This window comes from Polyergus mexicanus, unplaced genomic scaffold (genome assembly GCF_030449975.1).
Source record: "Polyergus mexicanus isolate NDT 795.1 unplaced genomic scaffold, iyPolMexi1.0 SCAF_3, whole genome shotgun sequence".
NCBI lineage: Eukaryota > Metazoa > Arthropoda > Insecta > Hymenoptera > Formicidae > Polyergus > Polyergus mexicanus.
Genome location: NW_027223323.1, coordinates 3,524,693 through 3,548,223, shown reverse-complemented (window position 1 = coordinate 3,548,223; position 23,531 = coordinate 3,524,693). Strand labels below are relative to the sequence as shown.

Here is a 23,531-nt window from a genome sequence, read left to right as displayed (position 1 = left end):
TATTATATATTATATATATTACTATAAAATTCAAAAAGTAACGCATGTTTCTCCGAAATCGCTTTACTTCAATTCAGGTCACCCCAATGTTTAAAGAATTCATTGCATGTTTGCAATCTGAAATACAGCTAGCTCCTTTTCATATCATTCTAAAGAATGAGATGCTGGCTTTTTGTAATTGTTTCGAGATGGATCGAGAGCACGTGCGGCGGCTCTAGATGCGAAAATTATTCAACAGTTGCCCTGGTGGATGAAAAAAAGAGGATGAGAAAAAGCGCCGGCTGCGCAAAAAACGGACTCTCTCGCGAGGGTGGACAAACATTCCCTTCGTAAATAGAAACCCATTATCACTGCTATTGTATAAATAGGGAAGTCTAAAACAGATTTGGAAAGCAAAATCTTGCAATTTTTATTTCCTTTAATTTTCTGGTCAATATAAATTATTTTTTGTTGCTCTTTTTAATTCTTTTATTATATATATTATTATTTATATATAATTATTTTATTATTTTATTTATATATATATATGTATAATTATTTATTTAATACTTTTAACAAAACGATAAAAAATGTTAATGCATGTGTATTATCGAAAGAAATTTATGAGCAATACTTTCAAAAACTATTTATTAAATATTTTATTATTCTTTTTATATAAATATAATATATTTTAGAAACTATGCCAAATTTAATAATTTTTTTGAAATATACTTTTTTTTTTTTTTTTTAAGTATATATATGTTTCATTACAATTTTTTTTATTTGTTAATAATTTGATATTATCATTTATATTTGAATATATATTTTCTAGATACAGATCTTTTTTTATAAATATTCAAAGATTTCGTCCGTTTTTGTCCGCTTTCGTCCGATTTCGTTCATTTCGTTGTCAATGCGGGAAACAAATCGATAGAAAAGTTTTTCATCCGCTTCACTAGGCTGAGTGAAAGGCTTTATTGAAACAAAAATGTTTCTTCGTAACAAAAACGCCATACACGCTCAAACGCTTTTAATTAAACACGCGCCGCTACATGTGCGTTCTACCGCGTTGTTCATTTTGACTTAATAACGAATTCGCGCGTGAACTGTCCGATATGCATCTTCGTTTAGCATCAAAGAATTCAACGACGAACAATCGAGACATATCCAATCGATTTATTCTCGATTGACTTCCACTGGATTATTTGATTGGTCGCGATGTTATACCAAACTCGATAAAAAAAGAATTAAATTAAAATTAAATATAATTAAAATTAAATTTAAATTAAAATTAAAATTTTAAATTAAAATTTAATACATTGCGTGTATGTGAAGAGATTAATTGATAATTATCTAAAATTACATGATACTTTTTTGCACACGCAAATAATGAAAAATCGAGGTGATATTATTTTATACAAATTTATACCACAGCGAATTGACACGAATATCGCACGGCGATATTAAAACTTTTTTTTTATTTTTATTTTTTTTATTTAGAATATGAACTATCTTATATTTATATTGTCCATATTAAATTTATATATATATATATATATATATATATATATATATATATATATATAATATAATTATTATTTACAGATTCCATACTCATTCCTTATATCGCTGCAATTTCATCGATATACAAATATTATTCGTTTACGAGATGTAATTTTCTATTATCGCACGATGGATTTTTATTGTACAAATTTGGCAACGCTAGATTTGAACAACGATATAATTTGATATAAGCGATGAAAGATTATCGCGCTTATGTTTTATTCCGTCTCTTAACAAAATCGAGACGAGCTTGAATAGCCATGAAAACGGGATGTCTATTTAATGGTTAGTCTGTAGGCAATCTTTTCGAGATTACCACTTGTAATCGGATCATGAGAATGCCGATCTGCACAAAAAAAAGCAAAACTTGCTAAAAAAACCAAAACTTGCAATAGAAATAATAACAAAGAACAGCACATGTCGTCCGATAATTCTGTACTCGTAAATTTCGCATTGTAAAGTATTTTTTTGTAACATCATCGGCTCTTGGTTTTAAAAAAACAGACAGGGAAAAAAACTTCACGGAACTAGGAATTATCGAGAAAGAAACATCTTTTGCTATTTTTTTTTACGTTTCTTTTAGAACATTATCTTGCATAAAATGCGATAAATATCATCGCTCTTATGCCAAAACTACGAATTCTGCAATTTTTTTAATGTCATTTCCTTATCCAATTTTAAACAAAGCTTTTATGCCAGAGACGCAAATGCGATAGTAATAGTAAATCACATCAGACTTGTGGTATCAATTTAAAATAAAAATTATAAAATTGCATATTCGTGTTTTTTGATAAGAGTGATGATATCGAAACGAGATATGTCGTAATATAATATAGTAACGAGATATATTGAAAACGCGTCATAAAACATAAAATACGAAATAAGACAAAAAGTAAGAAAATCATTATTCCCTTAACAATTGACGAATGGATTAATAATCCTCATATACATATATGTTTTAGTTATTTTAAAAGCATAATCCTCCCTCCATAATTTTTTTGTTCATAGTTACAAGATAAAAGAAAAATAACATGAATCCAAGGAGTTTGCATTTACATCATGCATTTTTAATATTACTAGAACAACACAGGCGCTGCGCGCGCACTTTTATTTATGGACATTTTCCAATTTTTTTAACTTTCCTTTCCTAACTTTAACTTTTTCTTTCACAAATTGTCAAACTTAGAATTCGATATGAGAGTTGCAAATAACACGAATAAAGCAAGTCGCAGCGCACAAGCGAGACAGCCAATCAGCATCGCGGAAAAGAGGCTTCAACGCTTCGATATATTCGAGTTCGAGATTTCATGCCTTTTTTTAGAAAGGGATTATCCTATTAAAGCAGCAGCCAGTTGCTTTAAACGATCTATTGCATGCTAAAAGCTTATTAAATCGGTGTTCGGGCAAAAAAATTCGCCAAGTACACATGATTAATGGCTACCACCGACTTCCTCGAATCCGCTCGATAATTGCTGAGATTCTTCTCGATAAAAATGGAAACGTCGATAATGCGGTCGGCAAAAACACCGAGAGAAAAAAGGAAGCCGGCGCGGCGGCTGAATCGGACAATATTCTGCAACCCTAACAAACGCCGCATTAAATGCATCTATCGAGTGGATCAGTGAACTATATTGTATCTCACTATCATCTCGCTATTATTACTCGTAAATAGAGCTTTATTTCATAGTTTTCCTCCCCCCCCCGGCCCCTTCTTTTATGATTCTTTTATGTAAAAATATAAAATATGTATAATATTTATATAAGTTCATACATATATTAATTTACAAAAAATATAGATATATTTCAAAGCTTATATACATATACATATATGAATCTCTTTTGTAATTATTTTATTATTATAATACATATTATTTTTATAGATTTTTTACATTTTACTTATTTTTTTGAAAGTATTGAGTTAGCGAAAATAATACGAAAAAACGAGGAATGTATATTGCAACAGGGGAGAAATCGGAAAAATAATTTCCTCGTAGAAGAAAAAAAAAATAGAAATATTATATACATTTTAATTACAGCAAAACACTATTCTTTATCGCTGTACAGCGTTTGACTTTGTAAGATACAACGATCAGTCATGATAAACATCAACATTTCTGGTCGGTCGAAAAGACGCTTCTTCTCGACCGATCATAAATGATGATGTTTATTATGACTGATTTAAAATTGACTGGTTTAGGAATAATTTGGCATGGCAAATAATGTTGACTTCTTATATCACTGCACTCCTATCTTATTGACGAGCAAATACGATTCTAGATTACGCTATGACTAACATTCTCTCGATTCTCTCAAAGTTGCGCTCGCAGAAAAATCACATAATTGAATTTGATCACATAAATGAATTTGTTTTCGCTGAAAAAGTTCTCACAAAATTAAAAAATCAAATTTTTGCCGAAAGCTTTCCAGATAATTTAAGGATGTACTGGCGCTAATATTCTAATATTGACAATACCCTGAAAATTTAATAGATTGTTTCTATTTATTATCTGAACACGTGCGTAAAATCTGAAGACGATTTCCTAACCGGTTCACGAGTTATTCAACTTTTAATTTTGCATAAGTTCTTATAGATTAGCAACATATTCCCACTTATACAAATGAAATTATAAGGAAGCACCATTGCCAATATTCTTTGTTTGCAACTAAATAAAATACTGAGCAATGTTTCTAAAAAAAAGTTGATATCAATTTATTAACTCATTATCGAGTTATTAATGAAAAAACAATGCAAAATTTCGAAAATGACGTTAAATATTACTAATATACGTAATTTTGTTTTTTACGATTGATGGCGACATCACATCCAAAAGTTTTTTGCTAACGATCATAAAATTTAAAAACTGTGCAAATATATTTGTTTGTAGTCACATTTAATTGTGTCAAATTCATATTAATAGGCATTTTTTATTTATAAATCCTTTACACAATACGAGCACATATGGTGCATATTTTAATCTACAAAAACATAGAATTTCATCAATTTCAAATTGAAATAATTTTTGTGTAGGATTGTATAGCCAATACATTCTCTCTCTTTATTACTCTTTATCTCCTTACATCAATATAAAAAAAAGTTAAGCTATGAATATTCTTTTTTATATTTTTCAAACCTTCATTTTTTTAACAGTCTTTACAGATGTTTATGTATCGAGATTTTTCTTAAGCTCGAGAATCCTATTATGTAAACGATGTCTTTTTTATCATTTAACTGCGCATTCCGTTGGAAATTTCTAAGCAAAGTACAATCTCTCTTTGCTTGAAAATTCTATACTAAAAACCAGAAGAATAACAGATAAGGATAGAAAATTTCCCTTAGGCACTTTTCTCTATCTTTCTTTTCTATGCGGAGCATTTTTCCAAACATACGGCAACATTTGATTCATGCGCGATTTGACGACGTATTATTTTACTTTTTTTTTCGTTCAGTATTTTTATCATTTTTTAGAGATTATTGTTTCAGTTATTTTCTTACAGTCGTTTCATGAAATTGTCTTCGGGATGACATATTTTCGCGATTAGTCAGCTTCTTCAGTTATATTAGGGAAGCATTGAAAATTGCATCCACTTTGTGACACTTTTTCCTCTGTGTATACAAGTTTTCAGGATCTTTTCATTTCACTTTGAAATTCATTCAGTTGCTAATTTTTTTTCTCTATTACTATCTATTATCTTTTTTACGTTGCCCGGTATTTCTAAAATATGTAATAGAACATTTATTGACATCTAAGCCTATCTATTCTAAAATTGGAAATATTTATTGATTTATGAAGATTGTTCTCAAAGTGTAAAATTCATGAAAGTAATTTGGAGAAAAAGCAACAATTCTCATCCTCTCTATCACATTTTCGTACAATCAATTTTATTTCATGAGCGCAACTGCTGATATCTTAAAGTTATAACAGTATAAAAAGAGTGTTACTTTAACTCGTATTGCCAACTCTTCGTGATGTATTTTTATTGACAAACTGTAACTACATAAGATTAAGTTTATAGTAATGCTTTTCTCGCATCTCCAAAGTATAGAATTATTTGAAATTGAATTAGCTAATTGCAAGTTTTAGAGACTATCTCGCAGAGGAAATGTTTGACCTGTGCACTTTTATTGGACACTCTCGGGAAGTTAATACGATAGCTCGTATTAAGAAGTTAATTACTTAGATGCAGCAACTCACCTCATTCGATTATCAGTTCAATAAAATTCTCGAAAAGTTACACTTTAAAGATAAAAAATACAGATAGTTAATATAAGTGCGAACAATGCGATGTAATTCGCGTTAAATCGGGAATCTTTATTATTTCAAAATTTAGAAATATTAAAATAAAATTATTAGTACGCTGGCATATTCGCTATTCTCTAGCGTACCTATTGCTCGCAAAATATCTCTGTCATTGCATTGCTCGACTGGTCTCAATTAACACATGGTGATATTTTATTCTATCACTGCGTCTTTAAATCAATATATTAAAGTGTAAAGTTACAAACTAAAAGCATGGCACCTCATTGAACATGTATTACACATGTTGCGAATTGCATTGGAACGTGTGCCAATTTTTCTTCATTGTATGTTACAGGTACGTCAGAAAAACTTAATTACTTCCATATAGATGTTTATTCCATTTTATTCTCTTGCTATATTTCTTTCTTTTAAACTTTAACTTTTACCGGTTATATAATATTTTTCATTAATTTAAACTTTTTAATATAACAAATTTTATCAACTTTATATGATGTGATTTATTGCGAAAGTTTATGAAAAGACACTTCAATGTTCAATAACAAATATTATTTTATTATTATTGCTTTATATATTGTTACGTCCAGACTCGGAAGGATGAGTAGTCTTCAATATTTATGCCAATGCCGGCAGCTATTCTAATTGCTATTCGTCATGAGACGTACTTGGTAATCCAAGTTGCCATCAACTTCTATTTAGAACTTTCCGTTTCGTTTTTTCGCATTTCTTTATACTTCTTCTATCTTTCTTTCTATATTTCTCTTATTTTTTCAATACCTCATATACTAAATATAGCACTAAATATCATTAAATTTAATTTTAATATAAGAGACTTTTAATATAATAACATTAATATATATTTTATACGTAAAATATCGATGCAAAATTTGCATTAGTCTATGCAATAGAGATCGCGCACAGATATATTGCGCTAAATGTGAAAATCCAGATGGTCATATTTAACACTTACTGTAATACGTGAAATCACGTGACGTAAACTAGGATGTACTGCTGAAGCTTATCGCGCGATTCCATATGATGCATTCTTCTGCATTAGGGTGTAGTCACTAAAAAGCGGTCTAATGGTATACCGAGGAACGTGAAGAACGAGACAAAGCATTCGACCACCAAATGCGCAAATTGTTTCGCATTTCTGCACCGACGAGGGAAACGATCGTATTTATCCCGGATTGCACACAGAAATATGAGAATAATTTTCTCTTTCTCTCTCTCTCTCTCTCTCTCTCTCTTTCTCCATTTTTCCCTCTTTCATTTCCGATATGTTACAATTTAATAATTAAATTCGAACTTGTTGCAGAAATGGTACTTAATATTTCGCTAACGAAGAAGAATTTCTATTATTTTGAAGTAAAGGCGAAACAATTTCACAAATAATTTACAAATGCAATAAATTGAATTTTCTTGCATCATTTTACATGGTATATTATCAAATATTCTATATATGCTGTTTCTCGATAGATTGCAATAAATTATTTCACTAATGATAATTTAAATGATTCAATGCTTCTGCGATAAATTTAGTGCTATTGTGTAACACACTTATGCAGTTAACAAATTAATTGAGCTGTGTCTTTTACGTATTTTTATTAAATTCTTCAAAATTTGTCATTCTTTATGACAATAATATTGTATATACTGATTAGAAATATTTAGAAAGAAATTTTTTTACATGAAACGTGCAACAAAACATGCAACGCTATATCACATTTTTCTACATAAACGAAAAGAATAAGATTTTATTTTATTTTGTTTTATACATTTAAACATTTTGGAGAACTTGAAATGTAGTGATGTAAAATAACATAAACGTTACATAAGCAAATAATGTCATTGCGTAAAAGTATGCAGGAGCGATTATTGGAATTTATACGAAATGCGATATATATAATACTTTCGCTGTTTGAAATATCGTATAGGTTACAATAAATAAATCTCTTGATATCGTATGACGTTGTTAACCCACTAATCGAATGATTAGCATACAAAATGAATGATAAAACTGTGATAAATTGATTCTATCATTATTTCATAAAATCAATAATTTGGGCAATAATCAATAATTATTTGGGCAATAAATCAATAATTATTTTAAATAGCATTTATCTTCGGATATCCAATGTGCATATAATATATTGAATATTGAATTTAAATATTATATTATTGATATCGATATCAATGTTTATTTTTCCATGCTTTTATTTTTATCCCGACACGTGCTACGAGTGAATCAATATATCGTTTATATACGAGATTTATCATATTATCATGCTTTTTTAATAGATAATGCTATTTGAATAACATTTGTCAGTCATAATTGCTATATGTTTATTTTAACAATTTGTGACAATATGATACTTAACAATGGTATTAACAATGATAAAAGATTGTCGCCGATAAGATCTTATTTCACCTTCATAAATGACGACGGTTTGAATAATCAAGTCAAATGTCAAATTTAACGACCAATCCGTATAGACAATATTATTATATTATTACCTTGGTAATCGGATAACAAAAATATTTACTGACACATGTCTGTTTTTTCTTTATAAGTAAGTAAAAGAAAGTAGACATCATCGTGTAGTCGTAAGCGAAGTGTTGAAGAGAGCGGATCTTGAAAATTTATACGAGTGTTGTTACATCTTCTATACGATTTCTTTTACAATCGTTCATCAATTACAATAAAATTTTACAATATGATTTGGAGTATATCTGCATACATCTATTTTCTACTTTGCATCTTTAACGTTGCAGCATCAGTGAGAAGTAATAATACGAAGATTGATATACAATACATGATTTTTACTTCGTTTTGGAAAAAAATCGAAAAAAAAAAAGATAAGATAGTTTTCACCAAAAAACGTGGAACGACACTAAAATTATTAGGTTTTGTCGAAAAGTACCATATGATAAAAATTTTTACAGTTTTACATTTTTTGATAAAAACTTTCTTGTTTGTTTTACTTTGCGATTTACTCCAAAACGAAGTAAAAACATGCAAATCTCCTAAAGACTTTTCTGTTTGTCGTTAATTTATTGATCTTCCATACGCTCCGAAGTTTTGACATTTTAATTCGGGATCTTAAAAATAATGTGAAAAATGTGTAAAATGTCAATGATGAATTTAATAGAACCATGTCATCATGTGATAAATTTTATAATTTTATAGATGCAGACGTTGATCCCCAAAAAATGTTCCTGTCTTTTTATACGTGGTAATTATTTATGTGATCTTATCACACATATACGTACATTAATAATGTTATGCTTGCGATTTGTGCTTATTGGAGAAGAAATAGCATGCCTATTGCTAAGTGTTTTTATATATATCATTTTAAATAAAACATTTCAATAATAATTTAAAATGTTAGAAATTTTTTTGAGAAACTAACAATGTTATACATTTTGAAAGTAGCTGATTTATTATCTATTTTCTACTTTCTCTGTAAAAAAGAAGCAATTAATTATGTCATTTAAATAAATAATACACATTTTTCAGCAATGCTGCAAATCTGACACCAATTGATTGTCTCATACAAGATTTAAATTGTATAGAGCAGGCATATAACCTGACAAGTGAAGGTAAACGTGAAACTACTATTTTCATTCACGGATATCACCGAAATAAAGAGCCTATGCTGAACATTATATCAGGTATCGGTTAATAATAAATTTTTCTTATATACACATATATAGTATCGTCCAATATTAACTTATATATGAATTTTTCCATGAAAAGCCTTTAATTATAGAAATCATAAATTCTCAATAAAAATATTTTTGTAGAAAAAAATTGAGTTTGTCACACATTGTTATTATAAATATATACTTGATATATATACAAAACTTTGCAGTACTTTTCACAAATTATTGTAAATCGCACTCGATAACGTTTAAAAATTAAAAACACGATAAATTTTTTAAATACTTTAATATATATTATTAATTTGTAATAATTATAATATATAAGCGACTCAATCATACCATTGAATATCACGACCAGATAAAATCGCAAATAATGACGCAATTTTTATATGTTGTTATGAAATATTTAAAAAATCACACAATATTGGGAAACAAGCATGAAAAAGCTTATTATCAATTTAATTTATTTATAAATAAATAGAAATAAAGGACAATACGAGCCACGCACAATAGTTGGAGCGTAAAAATCATCTGTTTTTGATCAAGACTGCGTATATTTATACGCAGTAATTTATTTAAAAAAAAAAAATTTAATATACCAATAAACCAAATTATTTACACATTGACACAGAATATTTCAATTCTCTAGCGTTTTGTTTGAAAAATACTTCTGCCATTGCATTGCTCGATTGGACCCGAGTACAACCTGAAAATATTAGTCTTAATGTTACTCTTTGGACACCTGCAATCGGAGAAATCGCCGCGACTACTTTCAATAAGTTAAAGAGTAAGGGATACAATGTAGAAACATGGCACCTTATCGGACATTCCATGGGTGCACACATTGCGGGTTGTATCTCAAATTATACTAATTTGTCCTGGTTACATATCACAGGTACGTTACAAAAGGAAACTTTAATTACATTCGTCTGTAGATGTCCTTAAAAAACATTGACAGGATGTTCAATTTTCTCTTATTATATCTTTCTTATTTAAAACTCGAACTTTTTCTGATTATAGTATTTTATTAATTTAAACGAATTTATTTTCCTCAAAATTTCACGAAAGATTCAATCGATTGTTCTTCATGATGAATTATGAGATTTTGTTACAAAACGCATTTTCTTTCAACGATAAACTCTATTTGATTATAATAGATTCATACATGCTTATAAGTATTTTCGCGATATCTATATTTTGCATATATAATTTGTTTGTTTTCGAAACTATCTATAATTGAAAAAAAAAAGCCAATTTCCTCATACGATTGCATAATACAAATTAGAATGCTACACGGTATATTACACGTATTGAATGCAGGTTTAGATCCCGCGGGTGTCATCTTTTATACTGACATGTACAAGGGTTGTCAAATCAATCCCGGTACCGCAAATTTGACCGATATTTTTTACACGGATGGCAATGGGTTCGGCACCATCAATGAAGTAGGCACACTCAATATTTATGGCAACGCTGGAGTGGCACCGCAACCCGGTTGCTGCTGGACAGAAAATATACAATGTAATCCAACTTACTATATTTCTAAATGTCGTTCAGAGTTTCTTTTTCTGCGTTAGTATTAAATATTGCCATTGAAAATTTCAATCTTAACAATACTAAGAAATTTTTATATTCGAAAAATATAATGTGGGATTTTTGTGTTTGTCTATAAAAATTGTACACAAATATTGCAACAAATCTAAAAATATAGACGCGGTCACATTTAACGCTTATTGTAATACACGAATGTGCACCGTATGATATAAAGCAGGATTTATCGCTGCAATTTATCAGATGTCATTCCATATGATATATTTTTGTGCATTAGGGTGTGGTCACTTTAAAGCAATTGAATGGTATGCCGATGCCGTGAGGAATGAAACAAGATACTCGATCACCAAATGCCCGAATTGTTTCATGAATCTGCGTTTCACCGATTATTGCAAAAACAATGATCACGCTTATCTAGGACCACATATAAATCAGAAAATGTAAGAATAATTTTTTTCCAATCTCTTTTCTTTATTACCACGATTAAATAATTAAATTCAATCTCTTTGCAGAAATGGTACTTACTGTCTAATTACAGTCGATTAGAGAACTTTTCTTTTCGAAGTGAAGACAATATGGTTTTATAATTAACATATAACTAGCAGAGAAGCTCATATATATACATACGTGCATTAATTATTTAAATATATTTGTAATAATAAATTGATAGAAAAAAACTTTTTTTATGCGATTTTGATAAGTAATACGATATCGGCTCTATAGAACGCCAGTCATGATAAATCTCGATGCATTATGATTGAAAGAAGAAAAAAATTTGAGCAGATTTGTAATAACTCGGCGTAACAAATAAAGTTTTTTTTGCCACGATGCGATGATTTTACCTTATTAGCAATTTAGAATTGTTACCATAAATACTCTCCCAATTGTCGAGATTCTATGAATAAATAGTGAATTATATAAATAAATCTCTTTTATTTAAAAAGGTAAGTAATCTTTCGTTGAAGAGATAAGAAATATGTTTATTATATATACATATCTCGAATTTTTATTTTAGTTTTGTCTCGCGCGAAAAGCTTTTTAAAAGATCTTTTCTTATAGCTTGCATGAAAAAAATAAGCGGTAATTTTTCGATTTAACATTATCAAAGAAAGCTAAACATTTGCTTTACATTTTCCAAAAACTTATTTCGATGCTTTTTCATGTAATTTCAAGATAGATGAAATTTTGTATTTGTTTTGGCATTATTAAATTTTAATATTATTTGATATGATTATTGAAATATTATTATTATTATTATATCTTGAAATTACATTGGCGATTGTAAAAATGTTTATTATATAAGACGTATCGTCGCATTAAAGATATTATCTTTTTGAGTCCTTAAATATCTAATATATATTATCATTAGCTTTTTATTAATATATATAATCTGAATATTTAAATTTCAAATAAATTGGCAGTTCTCGTAGATGTTGAGACTCTGAGACCTTTTATGGACGAGTTTTTTCAAAGACTTTTATAACGTAGATAATATTTTTTTACTCATTTCACTGTGCTTTACGCAGATTAATTAATAACCAGGTCACACTGTCTTATACAAGAGACAGAAGATTTAAAATTCTAAACCAAAGGTAGAAAAGCAATGGAAAGGGATATAAAGGAATTCCCTCGGGCATTTTTCCATCCTCGCCATTTTTAACAGACATACGTCGATCATATTTGATTCACGTACGATTTGGTGATCTATCACTTCTCTCTTGTTTCTTTAATAATCTTGACCGTCCATGTCATTACTGGCACATTAGTTACCTTCAATCAATATATAAAACTACCTTCAGAATGATTTATTTTGCAGTCACTGCACTGCTGACCCCTCCAATCACATATACGTTACAAACTACTTCTGTCTCATGATTCTCATTCCTCTTTTTTTATACCCGTACATCAATTTTCAAACTCTTCTTCACTACATTTTGAAATTTGTTTGGCTACGAATTTTTTCCCCATTTTTCCCTCTTCTTTTTGCATTGTCCAAATGTATATATGGAAGCTCCAATTCAAAGATTTATCGATATCTTACAAGACAACTATTAGATTACAACATATATCATTTGAAATGTATATTTGTATATAATACGAGAATTGTTCTCAAAATATAAAACTCTAGAAATATTAATTCCCTTGAGCAATCGAATGATATAACGTAAAATGTCACGTAAACATAAAATATAATTTTCCAAGTACGTACGAGCGTTTATCGAATTTTATCTCAATACGCGCCGCTTATATTTTCTCAGTTTAAAATATCATGTGGTTTATATACGTTGAATAAGCGGTTTTCTCGATATGTGTATATATGCAGACAACGTCATTAATCAATTATTGGAGTTATTAGAGAGACTAATATAATGTAAAATTGACGATAACAGAAATGAAGGAGAATGCGGAAACTAGCGATCAGCAAAAACAATTCACATAGTGTATGAAAGATATTAATTATACTTAATAATTCTAAGATGGAACGAAAAAAAAAGAGATAATGTTATATCAATAGAAGTCAACGTTAAGTACCACTAATAGAAATATATGATAAAACGAAATATTTTTACCTCGTTTAAAACATGCAATATTTATGCAACGACAGATATTCAAGACATTGCGCGGTTGGATTCGCGCAATACCGTCTGTTCAATATTGAAATGCATTAATAACCAAAAGTATCGTTGAACGTAACGAGGCCGAATAGAATTCGCGACAGAAGGAAACGCATAAAATGCGAAAGAGAAAAAAAATTTATACAGAGGATAAAACGAAACATCTCTCTAATAGCTAAGCTTTCCATACAAAATTATTTTTTGATACGTTACATTTATCTCTTTAGTACAAAGAATTATTTTTCATATAATATTTTAAAATCATATAATAAATCTACTTATATATACAATTAGATTTAGGCTTCATAGAATGTATAAATATTTATATTAGATATATATATATATATATAAAGATTTTTAAACAAAAAAAGAATTCTCAACATATTATTTACTATAGTTTTTTGCTCGTTTGGAACAAATACATATTATATAGATTTTTTAATTAATTTATCATAAATAGCTAAAAAAATATGAATACCATTATGATCTTTATGATTTTTTTATACATATAGGATTCATTTCATAATCATAGTATAATATTCTAGATATATTCTGAAGATTGATATAAAAATTTTGATAGATGGATATATCACAAAATAATTCCCGAATTATAAGAGATCAAAGTTTTGATTCTGTGAAATATATGCATTTTTTTCCTTTTGTTAAATAGTCAATGTATATCATGTATCTTTATTTCTATGTGAATCACTTCATCTGGTAAATTATATATCATTTCGCGTTCCCATTTCGAAAATTGTATGCAATTTACATTTAAGTCGGTGAAAAATTCAACACGCGATACGAAATACCCTCGAATTCAAGTTCTGGAATTAATTTTCATCGATAAATGTATTATGAAGCAATAATTTATAATTTCTATTCTCCCGTTACTTCGATTTCTACTTTAAATTAGTAAATCATGTGAAATATTTGCCTCGATAAGTAGCCATTGCAGCAATACGCTTACGGATCATTAATCATGAAAGTTGATTTAGCGCGTGTGTTAATTATCGTTTACATTAATTGTTCACAAGGTATGATCGTATTTCGAGAAATAATAATGCGACGATGCGGCTCATGAAATTATTCGCACGCTTGAATATTATCGCGGAATAAGATGATAAATAAGAACAATATGATATATACTGTAAAGACAATCACCATGTGCCAACCAATTTGTCATAAAATATCTAACGGATTGGAGAGAAAAAGTATTATTTTGTGTTTTTTGTATTTCAAATTAATTTCGATAAATGAGCTGTTATTTCATACATTTTTCGCTTTATTTAAACTCGTTAATATTATATAATTTAATGATTAATTTTGCTGAACAAAAAGAAACTTGCAAGTTTAATACGTACATATATACTTAATTATATTTATTCTTAGACATAGTTATGTAAAATTTTTAGCGAGAGGCTAAATCATTCAGAAGAATGATATTGCTTCTTGATGTTTAATAATGATTCCAAATCAAAAAGTCAAAGCTTAATTACTGAGCAATTTATTATTTATTAGTTTTTATAGGCGTGCTTCGTATTTTCATTCATTTACCAATTGCGAACGAGTTTAATTTTTTAGCATTAAATTGACTATAACATAATTAAAAAAATAGAGAGAGAGTTAAATATAATATATAATATTATATTATTAATATTACTCAAAAAATAATTTTCTATTTTATATAGAGAAAAATTTTTAATTTTTAATTTGTTTAGGTTAGACTATAAATTACAAGCACAAGCCTACATATATACACACATACGCATATGCATATATCATAAAATAACAAGATGATAAAAATAAATTAAAAACGAGGAGGAGAAAAGCTGTGGAGTTTTTGCATTTAATTCCTTTGATTATTTGCGAAGCAATTTATATGACGAAACAGATCATCCAGATAGATTCGAGTTGAATATCAGAATATAGAATGGAAACACTGACGACACAGCCAACGCAGATAATCAATTAAAGATTAATTAAACAAAGATTTTTGTACATAAAATCATCGGAGCACTATTATGTATTCTCCTAATTCCTGGAAAGCCTTCCAATTTGCACTCATGCAGAACCTGTGATGACCAAACTGTAATTGCGAAGTTTCAATAGTCGAGTAAATGGACGAATATTGAAATTTCTAATAGGTTTCGACGTTGCGCTTTCTCCGAAATGCGCTTATATCGGTAATCTTTTATGATGATAAATTTGTGTATACGAAGGAAGTTCTTTTTCGTAAAGAAAAAGAAAAAGAAGAAAAAAATTTATTGAGATTGATTTATCGACTCTTGAGCGCTTTTTCTCCTTTACGAAAAAAGAAAAACTCGGCACGACCTCTTGCTTTTTATTTCCGCATTTTATTCATCAAAGTTTAAGTTAAAGACTGGATCACTCGGAGTTTACAGTGGACGTTTATTCGAAGATCGCTTGTCAAGTAAAACTGATTTTTATATATATTATTTTTATACTTTATTATTTTTATATGTTATTTTTATTTATTTTTTTTTTATATTTTCTGTAGCAAAGTTATATTATTCAACAGAATATGCAAAATTCTCAGTATTTTTTTGTCATTCGTGATTTTTTAATAGAAAAAAACGATTTTTTTTTTTTAAGTAAAAATCTGGACAGATCATGTTTGTTTATAACTTTTTAATATTTTATTTTTATTCAAACATTCGTTTAATTCTAATCTATAAATTAAAATTTTGTCAGAATATATTTATAATTGGATAAAATAATAAGAGTTTGTTTTGCGTTTAAAAAATAATTAATAAAAATCTTTGTTTAGTAAAACTTAATTAAAATTTATATTAACCAAGGATTTAAATAAAAGAAAACAACACACTATACATGAAGAATATCTCTTCAACGCATAAAAAATTAGAGATCGTTCGTTAATCATATTCTGTTTTCTCCATGCTGGATCTTTGCTGGATATTTAAAAACTCAAATTACGATCGATTTTTATAAGCTTTTTGCAATAAATAGATCGTCTCCAAATCGTCTTAATTGCAATTTTCGCAGGGTTGATATTTTCTTAATGTGATTTTAAATCCGGGATCGCGGAATGCAATCAGCCGGACGTAGTTAGTAGAAGGTTCATCAGCGCAATCAGTGAGATTGGTCTGTCTCGAATTACAGACCAAGCAAGCCGATAGAGCAAGCAAGTCCTCGTTTCGATGATTGAAGAGGGATCTCGATCGAAGCGGATAAGATCGAAACCGATCGAAGGAGGGTGGCCGGAAACGCGCCCACCGCGAAACCACGGTTAAGCTCGACGACGTGTCGAGATGCAATCCCTGATGCATATAATTTTCGTATTACCATCCCGCGCACTATATCAAGCACGCGTCATCGAGAATATAATTACCACGAGCTGAGAAATATTGTATATCGAATGCTTAGAATAGCTACCATGCGTTAAGCGTCTCTCATTGTCGTCGTATTAACGTTATTTCGTCTCTTCTCGATGACCGCATCACGTATACATCTTTCTTCATCCTTTTCCCATCCTATCTCTCTCCTCTATCACTCTTTCGCAATGCACATCTCTCCATCGTGTAATACACAATGATGGAAAACTCTCGCGCGTTACGATTGCGATGTCAACTTATATGGTACGAGCTTTGCAACAGCGAGAGAAAATCAATAGACCCTTTTAACCCTGTTCTCTGTGAGAGGCTTTCATGGAAAAAACACTGCGAGTGCCCGAACCGAGTTTTGTCGTGTATTGTTTATTGGTTAATTGTTGGAATTTCTTTTAATCAAAGGGATATATGCGTTACGCCCGCGTACGAGAGAGAATGGGGATACTGGCGACCTCGTGTATAAAACGAAGCTTATTGATTTATATATTCACTGCTTCAATATATGGTATACCCGTCAAACGTAGCATAATAGAATCCAACTATAACGAATATTGACATAATGAAGTTTTCGCTATTGGTTAATTGAAATGATATCCTCCACGCGACAAGGTTTATCTGGACAATGCCGATATCGAGATGGTTATAAATAAATTTTGATACAATGTACAATATAAAGCAGCACAGTTTCCACTTAAAATTTAAAATTTATAATTTAAATAAATATTAATATATATAATTTAAATAAAATATATATAAATATATATAATTTAAATAAAAATTTATAATTTAATTTTATTTTCGCGATTTAATTAAATTATTTTTTATTTTTATAATTAAATTAAATTAAATTCATGATTAAATTTACATTTAAAATAGATTTCAAAATCTAATGTAAAATTTTTTATAATAATTGTTAATAAATGTTAATAAATTCATAACTGGAGTATATATTCGAAAGTATGACATTTATATTTCGATAATATTCAGAATTATTTCAATGAGATAATCTTATCTTCTACCTATAATCTTTTAATCTTTCTTATGTAATAACATCTAACAGTCTTACCCGGAAGAAACGTGAGATTGATAATGACACACATATACTAATTTAAGATAATCTCCGCGCGTCGCACCGTTACATATCAGATACTATATTAATTCAAACATAAGGAGGATACTCAGAGAAGCGTTCGTTCATCGATAATGGCGATCAAGAATGTCATATGTTTCCGCCTTGAAAGCGAGAACGTGCCAATAAAAGCGTAATTTAAGCGGAGCAAGCACTAACTTGATAGACAAGGCTGCTGTACTAATCGATGTCAGAAAATCAATCATAGCAAGGAAGCAAGGGTGTGGCGTTAATTGAATGTTATCGCTGATTAATCGACAGTATTCAGGAATATATAAGGTAGAATTATGCACATATTTCCATTATTAAGCGCATGTACATTACAAGTATAATGAAATAATAAATAAATTATTACAAATAAATTATTTCTCTAATTATGTAACTATAAAATATAATTAAATAATTAAAAAAATTATATATATATATATATATATATATTACATTTGCATAAAAATATAACTGTAACAAATATTAACCTTATATATTCCTTAACACAGCCATGGAAAATAATAGAGATTCAGTAAATATACACTGTGATGTATCTCAACGATGATCGTCAAGAGATAAGCCACTCGCCATATCAGAATCTTTTGATCAGAAATATATATTTATATTTTCAATTCAAAGAATATTTATGCAGTTTACAAAAAAAAAAAAAAAATATATCGCAAATAGATTTAAGTAACATTTTGTAGTTTTTTTGCAGAATTTATGTTGCCAAGCATATAATATAGCAATTACATTGGATTATGAACAGTTTTTCTTTTATCGGTGGCAAAGTTTTTATCTCGTTTTTATCTCGCGATAAAGGTAAGCTGCGAGTAACAATCCTGAGAATGTTTATGACATCTGTTAATTTAGATTGAATTGTTGGGATGCAATTGCAAGATCTCGCTTGGCGAGCAATTCAGAATAAATTTCTCCTTCGCTAGGACTGTCGTGAAATGTCAGATTATCCGTGCAAGACATTTTCATTAACGCTATGATTATATTCGTATAATTACAGGTTACGTCATATACTCTTGATACATTTTTTTTCATGTAACTTATTGATTTTTTTAAACTATTTATAAACTATATATTAAACTATATGTGCACATATCTCGTATTTAAATTTTTATAAACCATAAGTAGAGGAACACAAAATATTTCTTACGAAACAAAATATCTCTTGCAAAATAATCTTTCTGCGTAAAACATTTCGAAAAACTTTATAAACCACGAATAATAAAGCAGCTTTTAATAAATCTTTAGAGACCTTGCTGAAAGTATTATAATAAATATTCAATTCATTACAAATAAATTTTACGTAAAACGTTTAATTGAAACTTTATCGAATATAATTTTATTTAATTTAATTTTATTAATTTAATTTTATTTTATCAAAATAAATGTAATATTACCATATAATTTACCAATATAAAAAAATTGTAAAAACGATAACACTGAATTAAATAAGTATTTGTTTAAAAAATCGACTTACAATTGAATCATATGCGAAATAAGCTTGCAAAATACATAAGACTAGAATTAAAAAAAAAAAAAGATAAAGTTCCCCTCCGTAGAGGGGGATTCGTTTCACAATAATTGCATCTGACAACGGCAGAGCATTCGACCTTCGTCTCGTGTAGTTCGTCTGAAAAAGCAACATTTCACGCTCGATTTGTCCAAGATCCCCTCTCGAAGAAACCCACTCACGAAAATCAACCTACACGATCGCTCCTTGAAGCGTTCTCGGAGATATAAAACAGAACATTGTTTTGCCAACAAATCGCGGGACAGCTTTTTTCTCCGCTTGATCCGCGAGCTCATTCCAGAAGAGCACATCGTTTTTTTCCGGTAACAGTTTTTACACCAGTCGAATCCGGACAAAACATCTGGGCATTATTCTATTACGTAATTTAGACCTCGTACAACATTCTTTTCTCTTCTCTTGCTCTTAGTTTTAATATTATGATGATTCTTTATATATATATTTTTTTTTGTTTTATCAACTTGTAGAAAATGAGAAACGTGTGACAGAAATTTACTTTTTTCATTCTTGTCTTTCTACGTAAATTATGAATATCATGAAATAGTTTCAAAAAACAATTTTTTAAATAGATGTGACAGCTTTGTTCTAATGATATGATGAGTTAAGATAAATGAAATAAAATGTCTCTCAAATAGATATAATGATAATTTTTAATAACTTGTTTAACTTTTTTGTTACAGGATCAAGTTTGTCGACGAAACGTTTTGCATTTAAAGGTAAGTTTCGAAATAATTAGATATATATTGTAGAAATTGTGCACTGAATCTTAATCTTATCCGAATCATAAAATCTGAAAATTCTGAATTATAGCGTGAAAATGTTTACGAGAAGCCAAAGTTTTATTTTAATTAGTCGAGTTTTTTAGAGATATATTCAGAAAATTAAAAATCAATAATTATATATTCAAAAGAATTTATATAATAATTGTCAATGTAGGCACATTACAAAGTTTACGAATTTATAAGCTAAAAATTTGGAATGTTTCTTTAAAGCAATATATAAGTTGCAAAATTAATTATCTTCTAAGAAAATTCTTATTTTCGAAAAGTGAAAATTGATAAATATTTCTTATAATAAAAATCTCCCGTATTATTTGCAATAGGCTAGGTATATTCGATTTCTCTATATATTTGTTCTTTTTATAATACATCGTCAAAAATAATATAACGTCACCTCGAAGTTTAATTTTCAAGGAGACTCTATCGCTCTCGAATTCACAATCGCATAGTTATATTTTATTCGTATGCAGACGAGTAATCGAGTACTCGTTGATCGCTTGTGCGATATTTACTCGGTAAATAGTAAAGAACTGTCCAGAGATCTTTCATATAGCGAAACACACGAATCATAAAACGGGGTGTTTACGTTTCCGAGATTGAATCCCACGTGTGCGTCTAACGGAAATTGACATCGGTCGATTCATTCGAATTTTTGATTTCAATTGGATTATGGAGAAAATGCCACGTACAATACGCTCACCAGAACTACGATCGGGGACCAAGGTGCGATGGACCGTAACGGGATGAGAGTAGGACATGCATTAGGATATGCGACGGAAGCTTTCGAGCGTGTTTCGAAATTTCAATTTAGAAAATTGACTGTACCGTTTTCATCGAGCTTAATGGATAGACACTATCTCACATTGTATTTTATTCTTTGTAATATTTTATCAAAAGTTTGAAAGCAACATGCAACATTTCAAACAAGGCTTATCGTAATCAAATCCGAATCGACATCGCTTATAAAAAATCAAGACCTCATGACCGTTCACGTTAATGCTTTACATCATCGAGAGACTTAAAGCAAAAGAATTGCAAATTTTTATTTGCGATTTTATTATCTTTGAAAAAAATTAATAAACGCTCTCTCTTGAAAGAGAGGATCTGTTAGAAATTTCTTGTTCGATTATGAGCGTGTATAATAATAATGTAAAAAGGCCAGCAGGACAGTATGAAAAGATTATACAAGTACCACATGCGTCGTTAATATACGTGTAAAATATTATTAAAGGATCGTTATTATGTTCTCTCCGACGGTTGTGTAACCGCTTCTAAAACAGGACCGTTCCGTTCGTATCGCAAGCATGAATACCGCTACCGGTCTGCTCGTTTCATACTTGTCCAACTCCCTCTCTCGCTCGGCCGATAAGCATTCCGACGTGGCTTTAAAATTAATGGCTTTCAACCACGAAGGTTGACGGTGCCCGCTATTGACATCACGCTCCCGCAAACGAACAAGGAAGTTGCGGGACTCGCGTGCGCGCGAAAATAATTAAACTCGCGAGAACGAGTTTCGCGTACGGTCGATCGATATCTTTTCTGTCAAAGCCTGCGTTTTTAGAATTATTAGGATGACCCCCGAGTATACATTATTTTTTTTTTTTTTTCGCGAAACTTTAGAAAATAGTTCTCATTTGCTGTCTCTCCCTTCTTTCTTTTTAATCAGCGATATATCGTATATTTGTTAGTACGCTTCTCTTTATTTTCATAATATTTTTTTCTTCGCTGTGACAACACGTATGGAATTTTTCAAGAGAAGAATCCTCTAATATATTTCGAGATTACTGTACAGAATGCCCGAGAGAATCGTTATATTCTTTTAATCGCGCGGATGTTGTAAGAAGAAAACTTAAAGAAAAAAGTTTTTTCAATGTCGAGAACAGCAATACATACTTGAAGAGAATTAAATAATACTGGCAAAAGTAAATATAAGAAAATCTTTTTCTTCAATCGAATCTAATTAAGCCAGTGTGAAAGTCTTTCCTTCAAACATTTGGAAGATTAATATAAATCTTATCAATTAGAAAGATATTTGCATTTTAAACTTCAAAATAAATGTATAAATTGTAACACAATCAGTATCCATAAATGATTGGCATCATTTTAAGGAACAATAATGGAAACTCTAACAAGGCATTCACTTCTCTACGGAAAGCGAAATACGAATTATTGATATCGATATTTTTGCGAGCTTTTAGAGAAACTAATGGCTCGAAGCACTTGTTAGAAGCGAATCTAGCAGAAATACTTGCATTTCGACAAGACCTTTCACTCATATTCTACAAATTCTACGAATGAACGAGTACGAAATTATCTTCCTTCGTCTCTAGCGTAAAACATTCTTTCGAACATGCATTTTTGATCTGCACTAATCTGCTTCTATAAGGCATTTCAATTAAGAAGGTTTCGATTATTTATTAAATAATTTGACGCCAGACGGATTATTTTCTCTTTATCGTTTTACGTGAAATACAAAAGTAGCCAAGAATAATTTCAAATTATTCTTTGAATATTAATTATTTGTTATAAAATCTATTGATGATATAACGACTATTGACGATAGTTTCATTAAAAGAATACTCATACTCTATATATAATTTTTTACCAACTAATAGAAATTCTACATCGTGAAACTTTCATGCGCGTGTCTAGCTGCCGAGAATTTATCTCCGTGAAATTTCGAGAAATGTCACAATTGAATATTCTGTATGTACATCTCTCGAAATTCCATTTAATACTGAAGTGAGTCTCGCTACAATTGACGTTACGCTTTCGATATTAAATATTTTTTTTTACATTTATGCTTTATCTTCGATATTACAATGTTAATACAATAATTTGTGAATATTGATATAAAAAGTTAATTTTTTCATAAAAAAAAAAGAGAGAATATAATATCTCTCTATATGATTGATACATACACGCACTTGTAAAACAATTAAAATATTGAAATATAAACAATACAAATTGATTTCTGATAAAAAATATTTCTTAACAAAATCGACTTAACCAGACCGAATATGTATTCAATTATAATTTCATCTAGAATATTGCCTACTTGTTATTTCTTATTCAAAAAGTATGCGACGTT

At 29.3% G+C, this 23,531-nt stretch overlaps 2 protein-coding genes across 3 annotated transcripts in view; both read left to right on the top strand.

Moving 5' to 3' along the window:
* Window positions 1-23,531, top strand: part of LOC138944859 (GTP-binding protein Di-Ras2) — a 78,744-nt gene that overhangs the window by 9,759 nt on the left and 45,454 nt on the right. For both annotated transcript variants that reach the window (XM_070315922.1, XM_070315921.1), the window contains exon 2: window positions 20,342-20,377. The gene's annotated coding sequence lies outside the window, so the exon portion shown is untranslated. The remainder of the gene's footprint in view (window positions 1-20,341; window positions 20,378-23,531) is intronic.
* LOC138944858 (lipase member H-B-like) lies at window positions 8,504-11,622 on the top strand. The gene is made up of 7 exons (XM_070315920.1): window positions 8,504-8,585; window positions 8,989-9,034; window positions 9,319-9,473; window positions 10,114-10,359; window positions 10,785-10,985; window positions 11,293-11,455; window positions 11,528-11,622. Exons 1-7 carry the CDS (start codon window positions 8,516-8,518, stop codon window positions 11,559-11,561), a joined length of 915 nt encoding a protein of 304 aa, XP_070172021.1. The 5' UTR covers window positions 8,504-8,515; the 3' UTR covers window positions 11,562-11,622.